This window comes from Schistocerca americana, chromosome 8, assembly GCF_021461395.2.
Source record: "Schistocerca americana isolate TAMUIC-IGC-003095 chromosome 8, iqSchAmer2.1, whole genome shotgun sequence".
Lineage (NCBI taxonomy): Eukaryota > Metazoa > Arthropoda > Insecta > Orthoptera > Acrididae > Schistocerca > Schistocerca americana.
The window spans coordinates 227,383,899-227,396,773 of record NC_060126.1 but is presented as its reverse complement, the minus strand read 5'-3'; the positions used below and the strand labels follow the sequence as shown (position 1 = coordinate 227,396,773).

General features: G+C 43.7%; 1 protein-coding gene across 1 annotated transcript in view; it reads right to left on the bottom strand.

Annotated features, from left to right (window-relative positions):
- Positions 1-12,875, bottom strand: part of LOC124545131 (radial spoke head protein 3 homolog) — a 318,786-nt gene that overhangs the window by 181,752 nt on the left and 124,159 nt on the right. Inside the window, exon 2 of the mRNA XM_047123957.1 lies at positions 6,741-6,825. Coding sequence (XP_046979913.1) covers positions 6,741-6,825 — 85 coding nt within the window. The remainder of the gene's footprint in view (positions 1-6,740; positions 6,826-12,875) is intronic.

The following is a 12,875-nucleotide window of genomic DNA, read 5'->3' as shown; positions in this document are numbered from 1 at the left end:
TGATCCTACTTATCTGTGTGTCGTGCACCCCCCTGGCCTGGGCACATGCACTGATTCGTTTGGGAAAGTTTTCATAAAGTTTTTCTATTCTCTCCTGAGATGAGCTGGCCCATAACAGGCGAAACTTGTCCGTGATATCCTCGACAGTGGCACTACGAGAGAGTCGACCTCTAGCAGGTCCCACACAAGCTCTATGGATGACATATCTGCGTATCTTGCTGACCGGGGGAGTGCATTATGATCACGCAGCCAGTTCACAGATATACATGACACGAGCCGACGAGCATTGTCTTGTTGAAGAGTGGCACCACGATACCCTTGGATGAGATTTCCTCGATAAAACACACAAATAGAAAGCTGTAAACTCAACTAAACGCTCAGGGTTACAACTAAGAACAATTTACAGATTGAGATTTTCACTATGCAGCGGAGTGTGCGCTGTTATGAAACTTTCCTGGCAGATTAAAATAGTATGCCACACCGAGACTGGAACTCGGGACCTTTGCTATTCGCGGGCAGGTGCTCTACCATCTGAGTTACCCAAGCACAACACACGCCCCGTCATCACAGCTTTACTTCCGCCAGTACTTCGACTCCTACTTTCCAAACTTCACAGAAGCTCTTCAGCGAACCTCGCAGAACTAGCACTGCTGGAAGAAAGGATATTGCGGAGATATGGCTTTGCCACAGTCTGTGGGATGTTTCTAGAAAGAAATTTTCAGTCTACAGCGGAGTGTGCGCTGATATGAAACTTCCTGGCAGATTAAAACTGTGTGCCGGACCGAGACTCGAACTCGGGACCATTGCCTTCCGCGAGCAAGCGCTCTGCCATCTGAGCTACCTAAGCACGACTTACTACCTCTCCGCACAACTTTGATTCCACCAGTACCTCGTCTCCTACCTTCCAGATGGTTGAGCACTTGCCCGCGAAAGGCAAGGGTTCCTAGTTCGAGCCTCGGTCCGGCACACAGTTTTAATCTGCCAGGAAAGTTTCATGAACAATTTAAGTTGAAACCATCACGTAGATACTGTTGCGAGGAAAGGAGACAGAAGATTGTGATTTATTGGCAGAACAAGTAGAAAATGTAACAGGTTTAGTAATGAAACTGCTTACACTATGCCGGCCGGAGTGGCCGAGCGGTTCTAGGCCCTACAGTCTGGAACCGCGCGACCGCTACGGTTGCAGGTTCGAATCCTGCCTCGGGCATGGATGTGTGTGCTGTCTTAGGTTAGTTAGGTTTAAGTAGTTCTAAGTTCTAGGGAACTGATGACCTCAGAAGTTAAGTCCCATAGTGCTCAGAGCCTTTTTTTTTTTTTTGCTTACACTGTGCTTGTCCGCCCTGTTCTGGAGCATCGCTGTGCTTTGTGGTATCCGCATCAAAGAGCATTAACGGAGGACTTCGTAAAAGTTCAAGGAAGGGCAGCCCGTTTTGTACTATCGCGAAATATGGGAGAGAGTGCCACGGATATGATACACGAATTGGGAGTCCTACTCACTTAAACAAAGGCGTTTTTCGCTGTGGCAGGACCTTGTCGTGAAATTTCAGTCACCAGCTTTCTCCTCAGAGCGTGAAAATATTTTGCTGGCACCTACGTACAGAGGGAGAAATGATCGTCATGATAAAATAACAGAAATCAGAGCTCGCACGGAGATATCTAAATGTTTGTTTTTAGCGCGCGCTGTTTGAAAATGTAGATGAAAGCTGTTTCGATGAAGCCTCTACCACGCACTTAACTGTCAAATGCCTAGTAATCAGGAAGTTGTAGATGTAAATATAGATATTGACAACACGGGGGGAGACAGGATGTCCATGGCGTTCTGTTGTGCCGTCACAATTTCCTCAACCATTACCAATAATGGCCTCAAATGATACCTAATGGCACCCAACACCATGACACTAAGAGTAACATCACTGCACTTTTCCAAAATACTGGAAGAAAGGGACCCCTCCCGAGGTCAACGACATGCTCGCCGACGATGGTCGTCGTGGGCGCTCCAAAACCGCGATTCGTCGGTGAACACAGTGCGACGCCATTCATCGGCAGGGCTGCCTCTCAGTCACGGCACCAATTCAAACGCAGCCGTTTGTGTTGTGGTGGCAACGGCTGCCTACAGTATTTCTCTAGTCCAGTTGTTACTAGCCTCCTACCAATGCTGCGGCGAGACATACAATGTTGCACGGAGTCCGTTACTTGTTCTTGGATAGTAGGCACAAGTGTGAAGCGATTCCGATATGCTTGGTAGCTCTTTGAAACAGTATCAGGTCTGATAACGCTGTCTCACACGAGTACGCGGCATCCCCGTGTGCTCCCAGTGATCCCCCACCTGACGCTGATCACGCCCCTTATGCAGGAAGATTTTTTCCACCATGTACAAACTCCACGGTCTGATCGATGAGAGGATACGGAACAAAAGAGTCTGATGAACTTCTGTTCGGAAATGCATCGTTTTCATAATAGAGACATTTATTTAATCATACTTAGTTACAGAGACTGCAGCCACAGTTACGGTATGTGTTGAAAACGGTTTCCATCTGCCTCAACGCATGCGTGTATGCGCCGTAGCATGTTCTGTCTCACACGTTCAAATGGGCAGGCTTCATCCGAATAGTGTCAAAGGCAGCATGAGTACGTTACTCTATTGTCTCCACATATGGAATGCACTCTGCATACACGATACTTTTGAGGTGGCGTCATAACCACAAATCGCACGGCTTGAGATCCGGTGAACGTGCAGGCCATGTAACTGCACCCTCTCGTGGGCTGGAGCACAATTATGCGGGAGCCACGTAACCCTTCGAATCATCAATGACACTTCTTCCAGCAGGAGAGCCAAAGTCAACCGCAAGAAACGCCGATAGTTCCGGCCTATTCAAATGGCTCTAAGCACTATGGGACTTAACATCTGAGGCCATCAGTACACTAGACTTAGAACTACTTAAATCTAACTTACCTAAGGACATCACACACATCCATGACCGTAGCAGCAGTGCGGTTCCGAACTGAAGAGCCTAGAACCGCTCGGCCACAGCGGCGACTCCGGCCTAGTGGGCGATGTGGAAGGAAGACTGGTCCCAAAATATGGTCGCCAATTTTACCGGTCCACACATTGCAGCTGCACCAAAGCTCATGATTCGCTGTCACCATACCGTGGGGGCTCTGCATACTATCTCATAGATGACTGCTGTGAAAGTTGAAGATACCACTTCGCTTAAAGGTGGCCTCATCTGTGAACAGGATGGATGACACAATTCCCGGAATCGTGGTTGTCTGGTGAAGAAACCAGTGACAAAAGTGCTCCAGATTTGGAAGGTCTGTCACTAGTAATCCCTATAAGTGATATGGTAACAATTCTCATGTAAACTGTTCCACGCAGTCGTCTGGCTTACTCTGTACTGGCGGGCCAACACCTGGTATTGATACGGCGGTCGCCTTACACAGTGTTAATCAAATTTTCCTCAAAGTCTGGTGTCCCAACGTTTCGGGTACGTCCTTCATTATTTCCTGCTTCCTGAAACGACCCTGTCTCAATCAAACGGTGAAACACTGTTGCCAACAGTGAATGCTGTGGTTGTTATCGGTGGGGGTAGGTCTCCTGATACAACCTCTATGCACGCCGTTGCCATTTCCCTTACCGTAAGTAAATACCAAGCCAGTGAGCTCTCGATTCGAATACAGATCACATCCACTAGAAGGTGAGTCAGCAAGAGAAGTGAATCTGACCAATATTACCAATTATTACGGCAGGAGAGGGCGATCGGGCATGACGTATGAGGAGCAGAACCACCCTCTAGGAGGAAACCATGCATACTGTAACTGTGGATGCAGGACACAGCCTGTATTAGACCGCAGTCTCTGCAACAAAGTATGTCGAATAGACGGTCTCTAGCATCAAAACCATGCATTTTCGGACAGAATTTCATTGGACCTTTTTTGTTCCGTATCCACTTATGGATCAATCCCTAGAGTTTGTTAACGGTGGAAAAAAAATCACATACTATACCCCACCAGGCCTGGCAGCAAACGAAACCCGCACTCTGTCAAATAATTGCTACTATTATCATATACGTACCCGCCGATGTGTGTCACGCACGAAATTAAATTGACATCCGACCATTTCTTCAGCTTGTTTAACTTTTTTATCAGGCAGAGTGTTTAGAGACGAAAGAACCAAACTGTACATAATTTATGATGATTGAATCAAATTCATTTTTATGCTGTTCTTTTATAATATTTTATAACAAAGCTCAGAAGATATTTTCGTTTCTATCTACGTACCTATCTTGAAATACTGTGGCTACAATAGCAGAAGTTGTAATTAACTTTAAATGCGTTAACTAATCTATTGAAAATCACGTATTTGCTGTTTAACGAAGGAAATTTCTATGAAATTTGTTAAAATATTTCATTAACAATTCAGCATAAATTTTACAGGGTGTTTCAAAAATGACCGGTATATTTGAAACGGCAATAAAAACTAAACGAACAGCGATAGAAATACACCGCTTGTTGCAATATGCTTGGGACAACAGTACATTTTCAGGCAGACAAAATTTCGAAATTACAGTAGTTACAATTTTCAACAACAGATGGTGCTGCGGTCTGGGAAACTCTATAGTACGATATTTTCCACATATCCACCATGCGTAGCAATAATATGGCGTAGTCTCTGAATGAAATTACCCGAAACCTTTGACAACGTGTCTGGCGGAATGGCTTCACATGCAGATGAGATGTACTGCTTCAGCTGTTCAATTGTTTCTGGATTCTGGCGGTACACCTGGTCTTTCAAGTGTCCCCACAGAAAGAAGTCACAGGGGTTCATGTCTGGCGAATAGGGAGGCCAATCCACGCCGCCTCCGGTATGTTTCGGATAGCCCAAAGCAATCACACGATCATCGAAATATTCATTCAGGAAATTAAAGACGTCGGCCGTGCGATGTGGCCGGGCACCATCTTGCATAAACCACGAGGTATTCGCAGTGTCGTCTAAGGCAGTTTGTACCGCCACAAATTCACGAAGAATGTCCAGACAGCGTGATGCAGTAATCGTTTCGGGTCTGAAAAATGGACCAATGATTCCTTTGGAAGAAATGGCGGCCCAGACCAGTACTTTTTGAGGATGCAGGGACGATGGGACTGCAACATGGGGCTTTTCAGTTCCCCATATGCGCCAGTTCTGTTTATTGACGAAGCCGTCCAGGTAAAAATAAGCTTCGTCAAGAAACCAAATGCTGCCCACATGCATATCGCCGTCATCAATCCTGTGCACTATATCGTTAGCGAATGTCTCTCGTGCAGCAATGGTAGCAGCGCTGAGGGGTTGCCGCGTTTGAATTTTGTATGGATAGAGGTGTAAACTCTGGCGCATGAGACGATACGTGGACGTTGGCGTCATTTGGACCGCAGCTGCAACACGGCGAACGGAAACCCGAGGCCGCTGTTGGATCACCTGCTGCACTAGCTGCGCGTTGCCCTCTGTGGTTGCCGTACGCGGTCGCCCTACCTTTCCAGCACGTTCATCCGTCACGTTCCCAGTCCGTTGAAATTTTTCAAACAGATCCTTTATTGTATCGCTTTTCGGTCCTTTGGTTACATTAAACCTCCGTTGAAAACTTCGTCTTGTTGCAATAACACTGTGTTCTAGGCGGTGGAATTCCAACACCAGAAAAATCCTCTGTTCTAAGGAATAAACCATGTTGTCTACAGCACACTTGCACGTTGTGAACAGCACACGCTTACAACAGAACGACGACGTACTGAATGGCGCACCCACAGACTGCGTTGTCTTCTGTATCTTTCACATCACTTGCAGCGCCATCTGTTGTTGAAAATTGTAACTACTGTAATTTCGAAAGTTTGTCCGCCTGAAAATGTACTGTTGTCCCAGGCATATTGCAACAAACGGTGTATTTCTATCGCTGCTCGTTTAGTTTTTATTGCCGTTTCAAATATACCGGTCATTTTTGAAACACCCTGTAAGTGAAAGGGTCTATCATGGCGATAAACGTTGTCAAAATAGTTCTTTTTTAGATATAAGTTCCCAACTTTCTAAAGCTGCTTGCAATTTCTTGTTCAAATGCAAAATCACTTTCTTTCTTGTGAAAGGAACAGTTCGTAAAATGCATAAAAATGCTAAAAAGATATAATTTTAGATCGGTGTACCCATATCGTTGCGTGACATAAGGCATTTAGGTGCCACCTACTGTAGGCTTCATTTGTGCTATACATTAAGGCTATAGGGAATGGTGTTGTTCGTTACTCGGCGCAAGTTCTCAATGTGAATTGAAAATGGGTGAAATGTAGTGTGTGTAACTATTGGTATATTTTAAAAATTAAAACTTAGTAAGAACATTAGTATCTGAAGCAACATAAACCCATCCATAAGAAGAGAAAAAATTATAAGATTCGATGTCCACCACAACAAGTACAAAAATCAATATAAGTAATTTTTTATACGGAATTCATGTTGTTCATCGTTTTGACGCCCAATACTTTGAAATATTATATACTGTTCAATAGACTGCTTACGAAATCATGCAAGTTGGTAAGTTGTATTGGGTGAGCCAGGGTGTTTTAATTTGAAGAGAAAACTCAAGAGATGGGAAATTATAGCAGGAAGGAGATAAGATCACAGAATGATATAGTCACACAAAGCCATACGTCACAGAGTACTCGTGTGGCACTCGTTCTGCGTTCGTGGCTACTTGACAGCTGACGATAACCTGCGTTCCACTTACCGGGATAGGATGCTGAGCAAATGTGCTTCCACGTACGACGCGGCGGTCGTACATGATGTTGGCGTACGGAGGGCCGGCATCTTGCCTGTAACAAAGAAGAATATCGATCTGTTTGAGAATAGAAACGTTAAATCTCCTTCGCCACAAACAAAAAAGTCACACGTGATTGCTTCGCCACACTGTAATAGAGGACTCAGGAATCGACAGATTGTCTTGCACTAAATACAAATTCATGTTGTACTGTGAAAAACTGGACAAAAGTGGAAGATGAGAATCTGTAAATAGACAACAGTATAATTGCCTTCCAAGTTTTATACAGAAGCCTCTCAATAACTGGGATATCTTTCGCACTGAAAACAATCATCAAATTCGAACTTACTATAGTAATTAGAAATATAAGCAAGCAAAGAAGGAAAACAAGTTTTAAAAATAGCGATAACATGCAAAAGGGATAAACGGAGTTTCTCAGCCGCAAATGTCACAGTGATTTCTTCGACATGAATGAACCATGCTCCCAGACGGAGTTCCAACAGCCAGTTATTTAGATTCTGGAAATATATAATGTCTGCATTAGTCATCGTAAGACCGCAACTAAAACACTGTATATTGTGTGTTAATTTCTCTAAGTATTTAACATGGACTTTTTTTGTGGCTTTCAAATTTTATTTTATTGTGATTGCATTTTCGGGTATTACTCCGTTACTCATCTTCGGGCAGAGTTCTCAAATCCAGATATGGACACAGGCATAAATACGGCCTCTATTCCAAACACCAAGCAAGTACAATCGGCGTCCAAGCCAAAGAGTAAACAAATCAGTACCATATTCGAAAAAATAACGATAATAAGATATTTGCTCGGTCTGTTATATACAGGGTGTCATGCGCATCTTCTCTGTTATTTCGGCAGATACTTACAGTTTAGTTTTTGAAATGTGCAGCTGGAGTTATCCCAACAAACATTGCTCATGACGTTTTTCATGAGACGCCTATAGTCGACGGAAAGCGTAGGTTTGTTTCTCATTACAAAATTATTTTTAAAGTGGACTTTTACGTTATTTTTCGATAGAGTAGTCCGAAATTAGTCTAGTGCGATATTCCTTTTATTGACATGTATTAACAGAACAACAGTTCCCCCCTTTACTACTACCGCCATGCAGCAGCGCTGCGTAGTCGCTCCTCGAGTAGCCGTTATTCTTCGTGTTTTAACATTACTGTTAACACATATCGATAAAACGAATATCCCACTCGATTAATCTGGTACGGCTCTAACGAATGGACACGTAAAATTTCGCTTTTAAAAATAATTTTGTTCGTAACGGGAAACAAATCGATGTTTCCAGACGGCACCTCGAGTTGCGAAAGTATGTGTTGAGCATCATTTGTTTTGGCTGGCTCCAGCTATACGTTACAAAAACGAAACTGAAAATATCTGCCGGAACATCAAAGAAAATGCGCCTGCGGCTGTTAGGAAAGAAGTGTGGTATTTATTGTTTTAATATCACTAATTTGTAGGCAATCAGCCGTCTGAAATCTTTTCACACCTTTGAACTAAAAAGAAAGGGGGAGTGATGAGTGGGTATTAGGGTTTAAAGTAAATTAGACGGAATAAAAGCTCTAGTTAAAGAAATAGTGGAACTGTAATTTGGTATGCCATTTTCAAAGGAAGAGTAATAGACTTCACCGTAAATCATTTAGAGAAACGACCAAGAACTCAAGTGCAAGGCAGGACGTGGTCCTTCGGACAGCGATAACAGTGTCTCATTGCTTCGCTATCTGTACGAAAGGTGTGTGTATCTTTCGGCGAATGACGTTGTTCGTAACATTAGATTCGTTTAGTTTTCCTGTACAAGGTTCTTCAGCCTCCACAGCTCTTTCAAAAGAATTCAATCACCTTTGTTCCACCTCAATTCTATATTCGTCTTTAAGTTAATCTGTTATGTCTAAATGAGTACTTCCGGCATCGTGGCCATTTAAAGTGGTATGTACTAAACATACATTGAGGAGCCAAAACATTACGACCACCTACTTAATAAAGGGTGAGTCCAACCTTGAAACGTAATATATCAGTGATTCAGCGTGGCAATCATTCAACAGGTCGTTGGTACGTTTACGGAAATATGCTGTACCACAAGTCAGTAATTCCCGTAAATAACGGGCCCGTGGTATATGAGCGTGGAGTTATGCCCGATATCAAGCCAGATGTGTTCCATCAGGTTCAGATTACGCTAATTTGGTGACCAAGATGTAACGTCAGTTCACTATCATGCTCCTCAAACCTTTCTAGTATGATGCCATCGCCTTCGGTGAATGCATCCAGCACGAAGGAATGCAGGAGGACTTTAATAATATTCATGTAGTTCACAGATGCCTTGGTGTCTGCGACTACTACTACTACAAGCACCATTTAAGTCCAGATAAATGTCCCCCATAGTACGAAGACGTTCATTAAGTAATGCAACAAATTTTTTTTCTGAAAGCAGGTTGGATTCCTTCAGGAGTCCAATACACCATATCATTCCCCACTCTTTTGGCTACAAAACCCTACTTTTCAACATAATCACCATAAAATACGACGGCCTTACACCACCTTACTGGGAGGGCCTGTATAATCGCATGGCATCACTCTTCTGGTCGACGTCGGAGCAGACGTTTGGCTGCATCAATATTCTCACCATCACCTATGTACTACTTCCCGTAGACTGGATCCTTCATTTGGCTAAAAAGATGGAAGTCGGAAGGTGTGATACCCGGGCTGTAAGTGGATGAAAATTAACAGACTAGGTAAGTTTTGTGAGCTCATCTAGGGCGCGTACAATTTTGTGAGGGCTTGCGTTGTCATGGAGAAGAAGAAGTTCGCTTGCATTTTTCTGGCGACGAACACGCTGAAGTGCACATTGACGGAGTCATAGCAGGCACACAGGAGATGGGACTGATATGCGCCACCTTTGCTGCGATGATGATGCCTCGCCCAACGACGAACCGTTCTTCTGTTCACTAAAGGTCTCCATAGACATTCTGCAGGCGCCTATGAACATCTGCGCTGCTCTGGTTTTCCGCCAAAATAAGCTCAATGACAGCTCTCTGCTAGGAAAGCACTTCCGTTACAGACGTCATATTGAATAGTACGTGTAGAGCAGCCAACAATCGGAACTTCAAGAAACTTATAGGACCTGAAGCGGGAATATTCCTCGACGCCCCACAACCAATTCCGCATTTTTTAGCCGAAACTGGCCGAGAAAAAAATGTGTTGCATTAATCATTAAACACTCCTCGTATAATCCTACCCCACCTATCTGCGCCCTTGGCGTAAGCCAGTCGCCCGTATGACGACTTATCCAGACACAACCAACGACTGCATGCATCAAGAACCATGATTCAGCCGACCACGTGAAACGCTGCCCTTGATCCACGGTAAATCTTGATTATCCTCCCGTCAGTGCAATCGGAATGACCGTCTCATTGGGTGAACATGGGAACACTAGGGGTCGTCTGCAGCAGAGCGCCACGTTTAACAACGTGCGTTGGTCGGTGTGCTCTGAAACACGTGTGCCTGCACATACATCGTACACTTTCGTCACATATGCACACATCGCCGATTAGCCTACTTTACAGAGCAGGCAAGTATCCGACCTCCATGTTTTGTGACGAGAGTTGGGCGTACAGCACTTTGTCGCCTACTCGCGATTTCACATGTTCTAACCATTTTCCACAGATGCTCACGACAGTAACACAGCAACAGCCGACCTTTTGACCGTTTTGCAGATGCACTTTCTCAGGAGCCGGGCAGTAAGAAGCTGCCCTTTTTCAAGCTAGCTAATGTTAGCTGATTTCCTCGCCTGAAGTCCGTGTCGTCGCTAGAATGACAACCTTTTCGTCTCTGTTCCGCTTATATACCTTCCTTACATGTTACGTGCCTTCAGCGCCAACTTAAGGCCTTCATTCTCGCAGTGGTTAGTAGTCATAATAATTTGGCACATCATAATTCTGTCATGATCATGTAATCATGAGTGGTGTCGACGGGGGATTTCAAATTTATTCCATATTTTACGATTTGTAGAAGGCTTTTGAGACCGTTCCTCACGAGCGGCTTCTAATGAAACTGCATCCCCATGGAGTATCGTGTCAATTCTACCAATGGATCTGGGATTTACTGTCAAGGACACAGTTCGTAGTAACTAAGTGGAAGTCATCGAGTGAAGCAAAACTGATATCTGGCGATCCCGAAGGAACTGTTACAGGCCAGCCATGAGCAACCTATGGTGACCAGGGGGTCTCATTCATATACCTAAGCTTGAGGGCTGCCTCGTCACAAAACGCGATAGTAGCGCTCCCGGCGCATAAAGTTACAACTACAGTGTCCATGACGACACTGTTTATCGCATCGATGTGAATGACACGCTACGCCAACAATCTATTTCCTAATGAAAGCGTTTTTAGAGTATGTTCATTTCATTTTCACTCCATCTTCACATGTTTACAGTTATTTACGCGTCGTGAACATTGTTTCTTTACTTACGGAGTTTTGCAAGAGATGTCCTAAAAACTTGCGTTGCGAAGTTTTGAAATGCCGTTAGTAAGGAAATAACGTTCTCGACAAACAAATAAATTCAAGCATCTGAAGATGAGATCTAAGGAATCTTGAAATGTCATGAAGGAAAAATAAATGCCTGCAAAAGTAACTGGTTGCAGCTAATTGACTGTAAAATAACTTCGGTTACAACAGGTACAATGTTCTAATACGTCCACAATGGAAAAAAAATTAATTACTAATATTAATACAAGTTAAGAAAAACAAAATAGGGCAATGGGGTAGGCAGTCCCAATGGAAAAGCAACTGGGAGTATCTAAGTGAGTTTTCGTCACAAGCAGGATAGTAGAGTGTTTGAAATTAAATGCGTTGATGTGCGCAAACACTACTAGCAAATATCGAATGCACACGAAGCCCGATCTGTTGCCAGAATCCGAACTGGCGAGTGAGGGGTTCATGAGTAGCTTGCAACAGACTGGGAATTTGAGTCGGATGTGAAGCGTGCTCTAAAGGCACCACTCGCGATAAGTGGGAGATTGAGACTCGAGTCGCACCCGGCACAAATTTTCACCTGTCGCCATTGATTCATTTCAATGACGATATGCGACTAATGTAATGGAAAACCTCTGAATAAATGAACTGAGCCATCACTTCATTGTATACTTTTAAAAAAAATTAGAAGTATAAATTGCTAGAAATTAGCAGACAATGGTTATATTACAGAGGAGGCGAACTGGAAAAATGCTAACAACAGAAGGGGCAACTGTACTCGCACTCGTACGCTCAATACTGAGTATATTTTGGTCGGCATCAATACTGTTTGTCAATATTTCTGGCATTGACAGCACGACAGTACTCGTTAAATTGACGTAGTGACAACAATATTGAACTGTGTAGGCCCCCTAACTACCGTGTGATATTTCTGCCCTTGCAGATGACGTGAATGAGTCTTATGTTGTTAGCATTATACGAAATGGTAGGAACTTCTCAAACCCGTAACAGCAGAGCTCACTAAAACTTATACAGAGTCTACGGCCAGTAAGAAAGCATCACCCACGTAGCGAGTGAGCGTCAGCGGAAATACCCAAAAATGCGTTCCCGGCGGAGTACAACAGGAGCGCCCGTCCCTTATACAGGTATTTCTTCCGCAGACAGGACTGAAACCAACTGTGGTCCGAATACGGTCCGAGGGTCGCCGGTTGTCCACCCGTGTTACAGGCCCTTTGCTGTTTCAGAGCTATATAAATGATCTCTTATACCATTTGCAGTGATATTGTTTACCGTATAGTAAAGTCATTAGAAGATCAATAAGAATTACAAAATGATTTAGACAAGATAATTGTATAGCGCGAAAAGTGGCGATTGACCATGAAAAACAAATAGCGTGAGGTCCTCCACATGAGTACTAAAAAGAAACCATTAAATTTCGGTTACACGATAAATAAGATAATTTAAAAGATGTATATTCAAGTAAATGCTTAGGGACTATAACAACGAAAAATTTAAATTGGAATCATAAGGTAGAAAACGTTGTGGGAAGGCGAACTAAAGACGGGCGACATCGAAACAGTTCAAAGGGGCAGTTCGTTTTGTATTATCGCGAAATA